This window comes from Aquarana catesbeiana, linkage group LG04 (assembly GCF_042186555.1).
Source record: "Aquarana catesbeiana isolate 2022-GZ linkage group LG04, ASM4218655v1, whole genome shotgun sequence".
In the NCBI taxonomy this organism is placed as follows: Eukaryota; Metazoa; Chordata; class Amphibia; order Anura; family Ranidae; genus Aquarana; species Aquarana catesbeiana.
The window spans coordinates 132,578,429-132,595,458 of NC_133327.1; the positions used below are offsets into that span (position 1 = coordinate 132,578,429).

The 17,030-nt window shown below is 42.7% G+C and overlaps 1 protein-coding gene across 1 annotated transcript in view; it reads left to right on the forward strand.

The window, feature by feature from the left end:
- DNER (delta/notch like EGF repeat containing) overlaps window positions 1–17,030 on the forward strand; it is a 360,320-nt gene that overhangs the window by 190,125 nt on the left and 153,165 nt on the right. The window contains exon 2 of the mRNA XM_073625661.1: window positions 5,268–5,549. Within this exon, the coding sequence (XP_073481762.1) occupies window positions 5,268–5,549 (282 nt within the window). The remainder of the gene's footprint in view (window positions 1–5,267; window positions 5,550–17,030) is intronic.

The following is a 17,030-nucleotide window of genomic DNA, read 5'->3' on the forward strand; positions in this document are numbered from 1 at the left end:
AGAGCGAAACGAGAGCGAAAATTTCATCATAATATTTACTGAATTTCTGGGAGTAGCCCTTGGCAACTAGTCTGTTTTTGTATTTGTGGATATTCCCTTCTGCATCTGACTTTATTTGAAAGTCCACTTACTTCCTAAAGTTTTGTGGTTAGGAGGGAGTTTTGTCAGTGTCCAGGTTTTATTTTTTTGAAGTGACTTTAATTCTTCTGCTGCTTTTCTCCATTTATTGGCTTCACGTTTTGGCAGTTTTTCTATATCTTCCCAGGATGATGGTTCAAGTATCCTATGTGTTTTGAAAGTGTATGATAGATTGCGGGGTGGTATCCCCTTTGTAGTCCAAGTGAATCTTCTGACTTCAGGCAGTTCAGCAGGATCTGGTGGGGAACTTGATTTAAGCATTGTGAGTTCCACCTCTTGTTCAGACTCCTGCACAGGTTCGCTTTGATTGACCTTTTCTTCTGGTTTTTGGGCATATTTACTTCAAAGCTTTCAGAGATTGGTGTTTGTGGTGATGGGCTTTTTATCAAAATTAGCACTATGACTTATTGTCACTTTTTCAGTCTTTGAGTGTAGGATTCTGTAACTCTTTGTTTGCCCGCTGTAGCCTACTAGAATGCCCCCAATGGCTCTGTTCTCCAGCTTGGATCACTTCTCACGTGGAATATAGGCATATGCTTTACATCCAAACACTCTAATGTGCCCCATGTTAGGCTTTGATCCATGTCACAGTACTTTTAATGGTTCTTGAGGGTAGACTGTTCTGTAGGTAGGTTGCAGTCATGACTGCTTCTCCACAGTACTTGTGAGGTAGCTTGGCATCCGACAACATGCATCTGGCCATTTCTATAAGAGTGTGATTTTTCCTTTCTGCTACATCGTTTTGTTCAGGAGTGTATGGTGTGGTTGTCTGGTGTACTATTCCTAGTCTCTTCAGATATGAGGCCACTTCTTTCCTTATGTACTCTCCTCCATTGTCAGTGTGTATTATTCCTGGTTTGCATTGGAATTTGTTGCTGGACATGTCAATAAACTCTTGAAGTTTCTCAGATAAGTAGTTGTGTACCTGGAATAATCATCAATGAAAGTCAGTAGATATCTGTTCCCGCCTGATGTGGGAGTTTTCATTGGACCGCACACGTCACTGTGTATGAAATGCAGGGGGTGTGTAGTTTTTCTTTGAGATGCCTGTGGAAAGGGGGGCGTATGTGGCTTTTGCTTCAATACAGCATTAGCATTTCATGAGCATTTTGCAAGACATTATTGTCAAATCTTCTGATAAGCCTCTCTTTATAATGTCCTGTATCATAAGCAATGGCGTCGGCGGGGGGGGCTGATGGTGGCTGAAGCCCCGAGTGGGTCCCCAAAAAGCCCCATGTCTCGGGTGGGCACAGTTCTATTATTAGCCCCGAGGGCACCACCGATGAGCGGGGAGCGATCTGACCCAAGCGTGGTCGAGTGTAATAGCAGGTCCCGCCTTCTGGAGCCTGCAGCGCTGATGGATGTCCCAGTGGTCCAAAGCGGAGACCAAGGGACGTGTGACGTCCATCATAGGCGCTGCAGGCTCCAGAAGGCGAGAATTACAATATGGCCGCCGTGCCACTGTGAGAAGATCCCGACCCCACTCAACGCTCGGGCGGGTGGCTCTCCTCTCCTCATCATGGCTCTGACTGCCTGGAGTCTACTCTACTGTGTGATGGGTGCGCCGCTGAGCTGCAGGAGGACACCTGAAGTCTGGTCAGGTAGGTTATTGTAGGTCAGTGTAGGTCAGTGTAGGTCAGGTAGGTCAGTGTAGGTTAGTGTAGGTCAGGTAGATCAGTGTGTGTCAGCGTAGGTCAGTGTAGGTCAGGTAGGTCAGTGTAGGTCAGTGTGTGGCAGGTAGGTCAGTGTAGGTCAGGTAGGGCATTGTGTGTCAGGTAGGTCAGGTAGGTCATTGTGTGTCAGGTAGGTCAGTGCAGGTTAGTGTATGTCAGGTAGGTTAGTGTATGTCAGGTAGGTCAGCGTATGTCAGTGTATGTCAGGTAGGTCAGTGTCAGGTAGGTCAGTGCGTGTCAAGTAGGTACTACCCCCCTGGTGTTGGGCTCGGACTTCGGGCTGAAGCCCCTGGTTTTTTTGCCACCTAGCAACGCCCCTGGCCATAAGTGAATACATTCGCTGTGTAGGTCATTAGAGACTATATTGGCTTGCTGGTCTGTGGTGATGAGCCTGTATAGGTGATCATCCAGTTTTCCATTTGCGAGGAATTGCTTATTATTGTGAATTGTGCACTCATCACCCTGGAAGTTAACTGTGAGACCGTGGTTTGCAAGACTGAAAAGATAGAAAATGAAAATGATAGAAGGCTGCCTTCTAGTTCTGGAACATACAGCACTTTCTTTACAAGGATACTGTGCTTGAGCCTTACACCACTTGCCATTACACCACTTGTCTTGTGGTGTAATGCAGTTCAGGAAGCCCTGGCCTTTACCTTTGGCAGTGATGCTTTTCCCTTTTGCTAGGAAAACTTTGTCTTTTGCACTGTTATCAATGTTTGTGAAGAAGGTCTTATCGCTAGTCATGTGGCTTGTTGCTCCTGAGTCTATGCACTAGCCATGTGGCTTGCCTCTCTGTGTCACTTTAAAGGTGCCACTCCATGATGTGTCTGCAGTTTCCTTTGTGGTTGCTTTGACTCGCTCTTTTGTGGCTAGCTTTAGCTTTCGCTGCTCGGCTTTCCAGATAGAACAATCCTTTTTTAACTGACCGGTCCTTTTACAGAGAAAACAGGCTCTGCTTTCTTTGTTGTGCTTTGTGCCTTTGTGTTTTTTAAGAGCTTTGTCATCATGGAGCAGCTTACTGTTTAGACTTGAACGCTCATGCAGCTTTTGTAATGGGGTCCACATACCTTTGGCCGTTTTCTCTGTTGTTATGTGGATAAGCTGGTCATCTTCCACTAGCAAGCTTATAATCACTTTTGCCTGCCTATCTTTCCTATCCCATTCCTTTGTCTCTCGTTTGTGGGTCTGTCTGTATTCACCACTTGTCACCAGTCATCCTTGGTGAAGAACACTTTTAGTTTAAACTTCCACAGCTGGTAATTGGCATTGTTCAGCTTTACAATTGCAAACTTCACATCTGAAGCACTTGCCATCTTTCCGTAGCTTGTATACAGTACTCTCTTTCCAGTGCCTGGGTGCTGATGATTTGCTGCTGGGTGCCTGGGACCCATAACCTGTTGTGCAGAGTATTGATATAAGCACTGGAAGCTTCTTGGATGCAGTAATATGGCTTTACTTTCATGGAGAAATATCAGAACATGTCTTTACATGGAGACAGAAACAGGAAGAGAACAACAAACAAGTGCACAGAGAGGAAAGCAAACACTTCCTCTTATTACATTACCATTGAATACACTATATAACACTGCAGTTTCACCAGTTTCACCTGCTGGATAGAAAGGTATAATGCATATATATATATATATATATATATATATATATATATATATATATATATATATATATATATATATATACATATAGATCACAATATAAAAAGCTACTTTACATTACATGCTGTTGCTCTTCCAACACATAAAGTCATCAGACGAATTAAATTAATTAAACTAAACAAGATTACTTTAGGTGCGTATTTGCACAAGGATCTTCTGCTAACTCTGCCAGCAAGAGTCTGCGTTCCAGGCAGAAAGCATGCATATGCCAGTGTGAATGAAGCATTAGAGACAGAGATAGATTTATTTTTTATTTTTTTATATTTATAAGCAAAACTGATTTGGCAGACAGTTACCAAAAAGACTAAGATCACTTGAAACTATTTGATAGCAACAACAATGAAATGTACTTGAATATGTATACTGTGTTTCCATACCCTTAGCCATGCAAAACGCTTCGTGCATATGTGTCCAAATCCCCACGCAGGATCGTCATAGTGTTGGTGGGCCCTCCAAGTCAGGATTTAGTTTTACTACTGACGGCTTGAATAATTGTTTGCTAGACTTCACCTTTCAAGGTCAGGCAACCTGCTGCATTCCTCCTTTATCAGACCTTTCACTAAAAGTAACTGATTTGCTGGTAGATCCAAATAGTGCCAAATGAAACTCCAGACAAACTCTTGTCTAGAGTCGAAAAAGGTTAGAACCTGAGTTAGGTTTTAATTTGCTGTATGTGTCCTCCTTTGGGAGATTTCCCTTAGGCACAATATCTTCCCAAAGCAATGGGAAATTCAATCTTTGATGGTTAATATCCCAAACACTTTACCATAGTAAAATATTTCTCTTTATATCTTGTTTTGGTGACAACTGTCAATCTGTGGACTTTTGCTAACTTACTTACTTAACCTGTCAGGGATTCTAACCCCCCCCCCGATGTAATTGGGGGTTCTGATGAAATGGGGAACACTGATGTGAAAGGGGCTTATGTTGATATAATGCAGGGACTACGATGTGAAGGGGGAACCTCATGTGGAAAGGGGACTTCAGCATGTGGCATCAAAGAGAGGATGACATCATCATGCAGTGCAAATGTCAGTGTCCTCCAGCCCAATAAATACAGTTTAAAACTGGGGTGCCTGAGGAATTTGCATACTTTTAGAGGGTGCTATGACTAAACATTTTGAGAGACACTGGCCTAATACATGTGCTTTTTGCAACAGCCATGTAGACATGCAGGGAAATAGAGTTCCTTGTCCACTCCTTCACCGCCTCCACACTACCCAGAAGTAATGTCAGATGTTGGACTGGATGGACTTGTGCTTTTTTTCAATCAGACTAACTACAACTCCGGGTTGTGACTTGTGAAAAAGAAGTGCTCCAAGTGTCAAGGGGGAAAGGGTTCCCTTCTTCTCTGTCATAGACTGTCCGTGACTTATACGTAGCCAGTGTCAGTGGGGAGAGACAGAAAAATGGGGAGAACTAGCTGGAGGAGATAAAATGAAGGTGTGTTGACTGTATGCCACCTGACTTACTTTTACTGCACCCCTAGATCAGACATGCTATATGTGCAGTTGCATCAACCATCCAGGCTATACAATACCTAAAACTATTTTGAATGGTCAATTTCACATTGATCACTTACTAGCATGTAAGCTCTACATTTGCAGTTTATGGGTATCATCAGAGAATCTTTTTAGGGTGACACAATATATTGATAATGCAAATATTAGTGCATGTTAAATCCTGTTCAGACAGTTTTTTCAAGAGAAAAAGCATCTGCTGAGTATATTTGGAGAATTATGTTATTTTAATGATAACTTGCTTGATCTATTTTTTCCTCTAGTTTGTCGGGGATCCATGTGAAGAGAATCCTTGCATCCATGGAAACTGCAGTGTCCACGGGGATGGTTACTTGTGTATCTGCAAAGATGGGTTTACAGGGATGAACTGTGACTCCCTACTACTGGACACCACGGAAACCACTATCACCGAAATGCCAGAATTTCAGCAGACCACTTTAGAGCCCACAATAGAAGCTCCTCAATCTCCAGCTGTAATGGTACTTCCAACATGGAGACCACGTGTGGGACAAAAGGTGACAACTCTTCAGTGGGATGAAGTACAGGTGAGTGATGGCCATCATAATGCTAGTGTAATTGATTTGACACTAATCTATGAACAATGATTTCATAATTTTAATCACTACATAGTATATTGGGAATTTGTTCGTATTAAGTGATAACATTTTTCTATCATTTACAATGTATGTGATTTTATGTAAATATTAAAGGGCAATGCCACGACTCTGTTTCGCTACTATTCTGTCAGCCTTCCGCAGCAATTTCTATGCTAACTAAATGCATTCTTGGCATAGTTATTTATTTATATTATTAAAGTCCCCTGTTAGGTTTCATATGCAACAGTTTGTGCAGAAAAATTATATTTTAGGAATGAAAATATAAATGTAGTGCTATCTCCAGAGGAACCATGGTTGTTCGAATCCTCTGTTCTCATTGACAATGACCCTCTAGGCAGCACCACACTTTCTGACATACCAAGGCTGAAAGAAGTTATGTTTATTTTGGTGGCATGCCCAGCAAACCAATTAACGGTGACAATGAACCATTGCAAATAGCATATGCAATAATAATAATTTACAAACTGTATATTGTCAAACCTATTTTCACAGGGTACCCAAAATGTGGCTAAAGGGGGGGCAAAGTCTACACCTTACAGGCCCTGGCATATTGGGGAGCACTACATTTAGATTATTTACACTCAGGAGCTAAAAGTCACAGTCCCTCTTTTTCCCCCCACTGGCCACAGTGGTATATCTGCTGGTGGCAAACCATGGGGCCCAAGACAGCATTAGAGCACTCTTGAATATATTTTTTTTAATCCCAAAGAAAGGAGGAGTAATCCTCAAAACAAACCCCTGGGGGTCTCAAATTGGGTACTGTTGTCCCTTAAATTGGAGCATAATAAGGATGGTGGCCAACGGCCTCTCACCACTGTGAAGGTTGGAGTCTCCTCCCTCTCATGGGCATCTGGCACACTGGACTCAATTTCAGGCTGCCTCCTGAGGTTTCTGAGGGCAATGGCAGCAGCTCCGAACATGGATGTAGCATTCCTGGACAAAGCTACAGACCTTCTGAGTGCAGATGTCCTCTCGCACAGCTTGCTCTGTCCCTCTGTTCCAAGGTACAGTCCCCTGGGCACGCTCAGTACCTCTGGCTCAGTGGTCTCTGGCAGGTACAACCATTCAGTCCCGATCTATTGACACAGGGAGCATTGGCACTCAGCAGCAAACTAGAAACTTCCCCTGGCTCTCCATGGGTAAAACTGTTCTGGAGTCTGAGTTTCCCATCCTTTTCCTCCTCCTGCAGCTGCCCAGCTACTAGGACTAGTAGCCCCACACACTCTCCTCTGTACAGCACTTCCTTTTTTGGAGACTACATTTCCCACCAGTCCCTGCAGCTTCCAAAGCTGGGGGGTGGGCTGCTCCTCCTCCGGCTGTGCCTACAGCCAGTCACAGTTCCCCTATTCTCCTCTCCAGGCTGTGGGCAGCCTTCTCCCAGCACTGTTCCTCCTCCAGTTTCTCTACTCCCCAATTTCTCTCCTCCCCAGGCATGGCATGGGTACCTGCGGCTGGGAAGAGAAAGAGACCAGTTCTTGTAGGTGGTCCTGTCACAGCCCGTTGGCTCTGCTGGGATACACAAATTGGATCTTTAGTGCTCTTTTGATAAAAAACAGCCTAGGCAGCTCACAACCTTCCAGATACAACCTAAAATGTATGTCAAGGCATAATAAAAAAAAGAAACATATATTGTACATCTCTGCAATATCTGGCCATTTTATGTGTTCTATCACTCTAAAGACCCTGCAACTGCAGAAAAGTGTGTTGTGGGATGACAACACAATATTTGTGTAGAGTGAGGGATGCTAAACTACTCAGCCAACCCCACTCTTTACAGCATGAAGGCTAATCATTCCGTAGTCCACTATAAGACCTAGAAGGGCCGTTTTAAATAACACAGGAAGTGCGCACAGGACACAATACAACTCAGATCAACAGTTTTTTCTTCTCTTCACATAGTTACATTGGTGAGGTTGAAAAAAGACACAAGTCCATCAAGTCCAACCCATGTGTGTGATTATATGTCGGTATTACATCATATATCCCTGTATGTTGCGGTCGTTCAGGTGCTTATCTAATAGTTTCTTGAAACTATCAATGCCCCCCCGCTGAGACCTCCGCCTGTGGAAGGGAATTCCACATCCTTGCCGCTCTTACAGTAAAGAACCCTCTACGTAGTTTAAGGTTAAACCTCTTTTCTTCTAATTTTAATGAGTGGCCACAAGTCTTGTTAATCTCCCTTCTGCAAAAAAGTTTTATCTCTATTGTGGGGTCACCAGTATGGTATTTGTATATTGAAATCATATCCCCTCTCAAGCGTCTCTTCTCCAGAGAGAATAAGTTCAGTGCTCACAACCTTTTCTCATAACTAATATCCTCCAGACCCTTTATTAGCTTTGTTGCCCTTCTTTGTACTCGCTCCATTTCCAGTACATCCTTCCTGAGGACTGGTGCCAAGAACTGGACAGCATACTCTAGGTGCGGCTGGACCACCTAGATAACGATAAAATTATCGTTTTATCTCTGGAGTTTATCCCCTTTTAATGCATGCCAATATTCTGTTTGCTTTGTTAGCAGCAGCTTGGCAATGCATGCCATTGCTGAGCCTATCATCTACTAGGACCACCAGGTCCTTTTCCATTCTAGATTCCCCCAGAGGTTCTCCCCCCAATGTATAGATTGCATTCATATTTTACATTTTTCTACATTGAACCTCATTTGCCATGTAGTTGCCCACCCCATTAATTTGTTCAGATCTTTTTTGCAAGGTTTCCACATCCTGCGGAGAAGTTATTGCCTTATTTAGCTTAGTATCTCCTACAAATACAGAGATTGAACTGTTTACCCCATCCTCCAGGTCGTTTATGAACAAATTAAATAGGATTGGTCCCAGCACAGAACCCTGGGGGACCCCACTGCCCACCCCTGACCATTCCAAGTACTCCCCATTTATCTCCACCCTCTGAACTCACCCTTGTAGCCAGTTTTCAATCCACGTACTCACCCTATGGTCCATGCCAACAGACCTTATTTTGTACGGTAAATGTTTATGGGGAACTGTGTTAAATGATTTTTCAAAATCCGGATACACCACGTCTATGGGCCCTCCTTTATCTAGATGGCAACTCACCTCCTAATAGATTGGTTTGGCAAGAACAATTCTTCATGAATCCATGCTGATTACTGCTAATGATACCATCCCCTTCAAGAGTTTACATACTATTGATGTTAGGCTAACTGGTCTGTAATTCCCAGGGATGTATTTTGGGCCCTTTTTAAATATTGATGCTACATTGGCTTTTCTCCAATCAGCTGGTACCATTCCAGTCAGTAGACTGTCAGTAAAATTTAGGAACAATGGTCTGGCAATTACTTGACTGAGTTCCCTCAGTACCCTCGGGTGCAAGCCATCTGGTCCCGGTGGTTTACTAATGTTAAATTTCCCAAGCCTAACTTTAATTCTGTCCTCTGTTAACCATGGAGGTGCTTCCTGTGATGTGTCATGAGGATAAACACTGCAGTTTTGGTTACTGAAGCCCCCTGATTCCCTCGTGAAGACTAAGGGGAAGAATAAATTCAATACCTTTGCCACCTCCCCATCCTTTGTAACCAGATGTCCTTCCTCATTCTTTATGGGGCCAATATGGTCTGTCCTCATCTTTTTTACTGTTTACATACTTAAAGAATTTCTTAGAATTTTTTTTGCTCTCCTCCGCTATGTGTCTTTCAGGTTCTATCTTAGCTGTCCTTATTGCACCCTTACATTTCTTGTTGCATTCTTTATAAAGTCTGATTGCTGAAGATGATCCCTCAACCTTGAATACTACCTTGGAGGTCCTTTTCCTTAATTTGGCTCCTAAGTCCCTAAAATCGTTCTTTAGGACACTCCATCTGCCTCTGACTTTGTTATTGGTGCCAACGTGCACCATGACAGCTAGGTTTTCCCCAGCCCCTCCCAGTAATCTGTCCAACAGATCCGTGATGTGCCGAACCCGAGCGCCCGGTAGACGACATGCTGTTCGGCGCTTCAGGTCTTTGCTACAGATTGGCCTCTCTGTCCTTCTAAGAATTGAGTCCCCTACCACCAGAATCTGTCTTTCCTTTCCCTTCGCTTCCCTCCCGCTCTCACTGGAGGAGTTCTCCCCCCGGCAGCTAGGAGAGTCCCTCAGCGCCAGCAGTGCTGGTCCCTGACTGGTTTCACCAATGTCACTCAATGGAGCGTACTTATTGGGATGCTCCAGCCCTGGATCGGCCTCCCTGGCACTTCCCCTCTACCCTTCTTGACTGTCACCCATTTACTCTTTGCTAGTGCCTGCACCTCTTTATCTCCACCCGCCTCTGTGCTGGCCCCTGCCGGCACCTGCCGTGTACGTTCCTGGCTCTCCTTTAGTATGGAGGGACTTCTCAATGCTGACAGTTGCTTCCCCAGATTCAGAAACTGGACTTCCAGGGAAACAATGTGCTTACATTTTGCACAGCAGTATTCACCCTCGATCAGATGATCAAGGAACGCATACATGCCGCAAGATGTACAATGAGTCGTCTCTCCACACCCGCCGGGCATCGTACCTATTAAATTTAATAAGGATTGGGGAATATACCCTGTCCAAATTACCTAATAACTAGCTTCCTGACACTAACATAGATAAAATTATTTCAATGGTTGAAAAAATGAATGGGAAAGAGCCACGAGATGCAGGGTTTTAAAAAAGACCGTTTTCCTGGTAAACTAAGGCTGAGGGCTGTACAGAGTACCTTGATGTCGTAAATCTCCCAAGATTCCTGTGAAAAACATCCCAAAGGGAGCAAACCAGAGAAGGTAATTCTTAAGGTTTACATACACTTTGGGAGATTAGTGTAATTGGGCTCTCATAAAACTTTACATCCCTTGGCTCTGCAGTCAGTACATGTTCTGCTGTAATGTATGCATAATCCAGAACATACGATTTAGAAAATTGTTGGTAGTCATGAACAAAACTGCAGAAAGTTATGTTATTAGGTTCTATGACTGCATTAACAGATCTCTGTACAGTCGCTTCATCTGGCTTCTGTGTTCAAGATGCTGCACAAAGTATTTCTATTCCAGCTTCACAGTTCAAGTATTTAATTTAAATAACCTTAAATTGAAACTGATCGCATGTAACAAAAGACTGTGAGCAGACAGGCTATTATTGCAGAAGGAACATGCAATGTCTATTTTGCAATAAAATTCACCTACCTGCCTGCTCACAGTCAACTGTGGCATGTAAACTCAGCTTAAATCGCCAGCATGGTCCCTGTGTGCTGGGATGAATGACTCCTGCGCATGCGCAGGAGTTACGTCATCCAGCGCCAGCCCGTAGACTAAAGTCTGAAGACCAGCACCTGGCACCAGCAAGGGACCTGGACCATTAGAGAGGGGATACGTTTATTGCCTTTAGTTCTGCTTTAATAAGGTTCTCTTGTTCACCAGTATGTTTGTAGAAAATTAATACAGATACCAGGACAGAAAACTGTACAGAGCTGAGTAATTATAATACAATTATGGTGCCTAGGAAGTCACCTTTATGCTGCTTTTTTCTTACCAATAACACTATTTGAAATCCTTTCTGCTAGATTATTTTTTCAGTAGTGCAACATAAGAAAACAATTGGGTGGAAGCACTGGGAGGGAGCCAAGGGATGCAGACTTTTCAAAAAGATTGTTCCTTAGTAAACTAAGGCTGAAGGCAGGAAAGAAAAGTCAAGTGCTGTAAATCTGTCAACATTCTTTCAAAAATTTATTGAATTGAAATGTGTAGGCTGCTTGTGACCAGTGCTGTAAAATGTATTTTTTTGCACAACCTGTTCTATTCATGGCTATGTTGAAGGGCCAGCCATTTGGATTTGTATTGTTTACTTGACAATCCACTTATATTTTACATTGTGAGTGCTTCCAAGCACTAGCATTATGAGACTTAAAGTTATGACTAAGCTATGACTAAGAACCAGTAAGGGGTATGAAACGCATTGGCTTTATCTGATTCCTCTGTCTCCGTTTGCTGTGTGGACTGTCTTTTATTCAATAAAGGTATTACATTGGAGTGCGGCTGTCCGGACTTTTTTCGTTTGCATAAGAGGCTTAAAGTGTTTTTCCACTTTTGCAGCCAAAATGGGATAACACCTACTTTATATTTGTTACATGTTCCCATTAACATAGCATAACTTTAAAAATTGCTGCTTACCTTTTAAGTGCTTTTTACTTGCTTAACCACTTCCCATCTGCACCATAGCAGTTTTACTACCACAGGATGACTCTCCTGTGCAGAATCACGTATACTGTATAAACGTGATCCTGCACTTCCACCTGGGGGCGTGCACGCCCGCCCTGCCGACAGGCCGCTTCTGCCGTGAACATTTGCAGCAGAAGCCGATCTACTGGTGGGGGGCACTCCATGACCTCTGGCACCCACCAATCACTGGTAATACACAAAGAACTGAGACATGCCTATGTGAACAAGGCATATCTCAGTTCTAACGGGGTGGGGGGAGGAATGGATTCTGTGTTACTGCAAAGCAGAGACTAGAATCCATTACTTCCCCTAGTGAAAGCACCACACAAAAACACTGGATAGGCACACAGTTAACCCTTTGATTGCCCTAGATGTTTAACCCCTTCCCACACAGTGTCATTAGTACAGTGACAGTGCATATTTTTAGCACTGATCACAGTATTAGTGTCACTGGTACCTGCAAAGTGTCAGAAGTGTCAGTTAGTGTCTGATTGTCTACTGCAATATCGCAGTCCCGCTATAAGTCACTGATCGTCGCCATTACTAGTATAAAAACATACAGTGGGGAAGGAAAGTATTTAGACCCCCTTAAATTTCTCACTCTTTGTTATATTGCAGCCATTTGCTAAAATCATTTAAGTTAATTTTTTTCCTCATTAATGTACACACAGCATCCCATATTTACAGAAAAACACTGAATTGTTGACATTTTTGCAGATTTATTAAAAAAGAAAAACTGAAATATCACATGGTCCTAAATATTCAGACCCTTTGCTTAGTATTTAGTAGAAGCACCCTTTTGATCCAATACAGCCATGAGTCTTTTTGAGAAAGATACCATAAAGCCCCCACTGGTGGAGGGCTGCAGTGATTTGACTTTGACTTTCTACAACTTTCTCCCATCTCTCGACTGCATCTCTGGAGCTCAGCCACAGTGATCTTTGGGTTCTTCTTTACCTCTCTCACCAAGGCTCTTCTCCCCACAATAGCTCAGTTTGGCCGGACGGCCAGCTCTAGGAAGGGTTCTGGTCGTCCCAAACGTCTTCCATTTAAGGATTATGGAGGCCACTGTGCTCTTAGGAACCTTAAGTGCAGCAGAAATTTTTTTGTAATCTTGGCCAGATCTGTGCCTTGCCACAATTCTGTCTTTGAGCCCTTCAGGCAGTTCCTTTGACCTCATAATTCTCATTTGCTCTGACATGCACTGTGAGCTGTAAGGTCTTATATAGACAGGTGTGTGGCTTTCCTAATCAAGTCCAATCAGTATAATTAAACACAGCTGGACTCAAATAAAGGTGTAGAACCATCTCAAGGATGATCAGAAGAAATGGACAGCACCTGAGTTAAATATATGAGTGTCACAGCAAAGGGTCTGAATACTTAGGACCATGTGATATTTCAGTTTTTCTTTTTTAATAAATCTGCAAAAATGTCAACAATTCCGTGTTTTTCTGTCAATATGGGGTGCTGTGTGTACATTAATGAGGAAAAAAATTAACTTAAACGATTTTAGCAAATGGTTGCAATATAACAAAGGGTGAAAAATGTAAGGGGGTCTGAATACTTTCCGTCCACACTGTAAATATATCCCATATTTTGTAGACGCTATATCGTTCGTGTAAACCAATCAATATACGCTTATTGGGATTTTTATACCAAAAACATGTAGCAGAATACATATTGGCCTAAATTGATAAAGAAATTACATTTTTAAAATTTGTTTATTGGATATGTTTTATAGCAGAAAGTAAAAAAAAATGTTTTTTCAAAATTGTGGATCTTTTTTTGTTTATAACGCACAAAATAAAAGCGCAGTGGTGATCAAATACCACAAAAAAAAAGACATACATTTTATTTGTGTACAGTGTCGCACGACCGTGCAATTGTCAAACTAACACAGTGCCGTATCGCAAAAAATTGGCCTGGTCATGAATGGGGGTAAATCTTCCAGAGGTCAAGTGGTTAAAAAACATATCAAGCTCTCTCTGCTTTGTAGTGTTTAAAAGAGGGCAATGAAGAAATGTTTAACATAATTAACCCTGTCTGTCCTGTGATGGCAGCTCTTCATTATCAGTTGTAAAATAGATTTGAGCACTGTCTGTCCTAACAAAGGGGTAAACATTTAAAAGCTGGCCCCTGTATTGTATGTTAATGAGGGATAACTCAGAGAGTACCCAGTGTGTGAGACTGTCCAGAATCGCTTAAGCCTAGTACAACAATGGGATTATCGGACAAATGATCGTTTGTTTTTTTGTTTTTTTTTGCATGCTAGTCTCCATATCGAAAACGAATAGGTTACTAAAGTACGAAAAATTCTCGTACAACAGAATAAAAATTCGGAAGACGTGTAATATGTTGTAGTGTATTCATATTGTATTTTCAGACGAAAACTGTACTGATTAAACGTTGATTTTCCTGTTTATCCCTTCGGATAATTTTGGATGAAAGCTATGTACTAGCGATCCGATTATTGTACAATCGATTCGAAAGCGGTATTTTTTTGTACGATATTCTGATCATGTGTACTAGGCTTTACAGTCAGCCATAAGGCCTTCTCCTTAGAAGCATCTAAACAGTAAGAAATATTTTATATACATGTTTTAGGTATGCTGCCTGAATATGAACACATAATAAACAATTTAGTGGGATTTTCTTAAATTTGACTGCAAAGTGGAAGTACACTTACAAGTTGAAGCCTGGGATAAGCAAATATTGTCTAAATACAAGAGACATGTGTATTTTTACTTGACTCTTGGTGTGGTTTGTGTATTTTTTTCCAGATCTCTGCAGCAATCCGGCGTGAAACTTTACCCCTGTGTAAGAGTTTCCTATAACAGACTGGTCACTGTTGCTCTCTCTCCTTGTGCTGTGTGCCTGGTCTTGTCTCCGCCCCCTCCTATAGTTTTCTACGGCCAGCCTGTAGTAGGGCAGCCTGTAGGAGTGGAGCCTGCTGGGTACCTTCCACAGCTCCGGTATCTGCACAAGCTATGTATAGCACAGTGATGTCACTGCTACTTTATATGGTAATCAGGGCCGTCTTTAACACAGGGCAAAAGGGGCAGCTGCCCCGGACCCAGTCATTGTTGCGGGGACCAAAGCAGCTGCCCCTTGAGTCCACAAATAGTTGATAAGTGGATTTGGGAGGGCCCAAGAAAATGTTTGCCCGGGGTCCAATCAATATTAAAAATGGCTTTCATGGTAATACCTGGGCTTTCAAAGGCAGTTGGGACACACAAAGTAGATTTATATCTGTTGTAGCTATTGAAGACTATTTAAATTCAAACTTTTCCTGCCTCAAGTTCAACTTTATGAGATAATCAGTTGCCTTCCTTGCTTCACAAAAACCTATCCCCTCGTACAACAGGATCATCATATGGTGCACACAGTAGCTCAGTGGATTGATTCATGTGTTTGCGTTTGTTGAATAAAAGATTTACACTATGGGGAGGTGATTTGTCTTCCTTTGTTTGAGCTGTTCCTTGCTGAAAGGTTTGTTGCCCGTATTATTTTCAAAGGGAGCTGAGGAGGATCAGAGCTACATTGTCTAATAAGGCACAAAATCCTTTCAGTAAAATAATATATATAACTAAGGTGAGGGCTTTCTCCAGCTGTTAGGACAATTTGGTTCAAGGAAGCATGTTTTTATGATGGGGGATCGCAAAGATTTCTGAGGACTTATTTACTGATCTGCAATTACAGGGAAGAAAAGCCATGGACTGAATAATCTTGTTCACTTTATGGATTTTTTAAAATTTATTGTTTTGTACTATTTTGATAGCGTGGTTTGAACAATCGTTTGGTAATTGCTTATGTTTTATGTTATTATAGGAATTTTTGTTTTGTATTTTATTTCACACTGATTTACTGTAGCAGCGTCAGCTTATTTAAATTATTTTCTTTTGTTAGCACAGAAACACATTATATATATTTTCTTTAGAATTACCCTGTTATTCGAAAAAAAATTCAATATGAATTGATTATAACACACCTCAAATTGAAATGTAATTAAAGAATAATTAGGGAACTAATTAACCTTGGAGACTTAATCTCCTAATTATGTGTGTAAGTGGTGCAGGGAAAATCACCAATATTTCTTTGGGGACCTGTTTATGATTTATTGTAATCACTTCAAATTACACTGTTTAATGCTACCTAAAAGATTAACTATGGAAAAAGTTTTCCTGTACCAATAGAAATGTAGTCCAGGAGGGCACTTATGTCACATGGCTGTGTTCTTTCACAATATAGAAGCTATAGGTTATAAAAGGCTTCCCCTAAACTATGAACTGGTGATAGGATCCATTAGACTAGTGGCGGTCCGTCCGTTAGGGCCGCTCCCTCTATCCACAGCCGCCACATCCTAATTAATGCTCTATGATCCACATGCCGCGACCCCCTATTGATACATCTGGCCCCTTTCAGGATGTCGGGCGCATGAATTACAGTGGCGGGGGTGTTTTTTTAAGCACCTAATTAGAGCCAGAGGCTCTAATAGGCTTCAAAATAGGGTGGGCTCGAGTCGCAGAGCATTGCGCCATGAGCCCACCCAGGTGTTACAACGGTGAATGAATATTCGCCGTTGCAACACTGATCCTCCTCCCGGAAAATCGGGAAGCTGGTCTTATACCCATCAGGAAAGGGCAGGCAATCCTATTGGACGCCTAGGAGGAGGGGAGGAGACGCATGGCGGAAGCGAGGAGGAGGAGACACAGGAGCCGCTGCCCGATGCCCGCCGCAGCTTGATGTCCGCTGACGCACGATCCCTGCCACTGCCCGATGTGCCCATTGCTGCCCCGATCCCCACCACTGCTCGATGTGTCTGCCACTACCCGATCCCCAATTCCCAACGCTGCCAATGTGCCCGCTGCTGGCCCAATCCCTGCCACTGCCTGATGTGGCCGCCGCCTACATGTGGTAAGTATCGGCAGACCAGCAGACGAGGGGGGGTTTGAGGTGCCGCGCAGGGGGGGGTGGTTGTTTCCCAACCTCCCTCCAAACAAAACACCACCAGCCACCACTGTATTAGATACCATACTAGTTAAATTAAGCTCAATATTCTGCCACCTTTTTAGGACATAGAAAGTGGCGTTCCATTATCTGTACTCTTCGGCCTCCGTATGGGGAAGACGCGGATCAGTCCAGTTTACTTTTTCTTTAAGGACCACTATTATAAAAAAAAACAAAAAACATTTTATTCTGATGACTGTGTTTGTGCACAA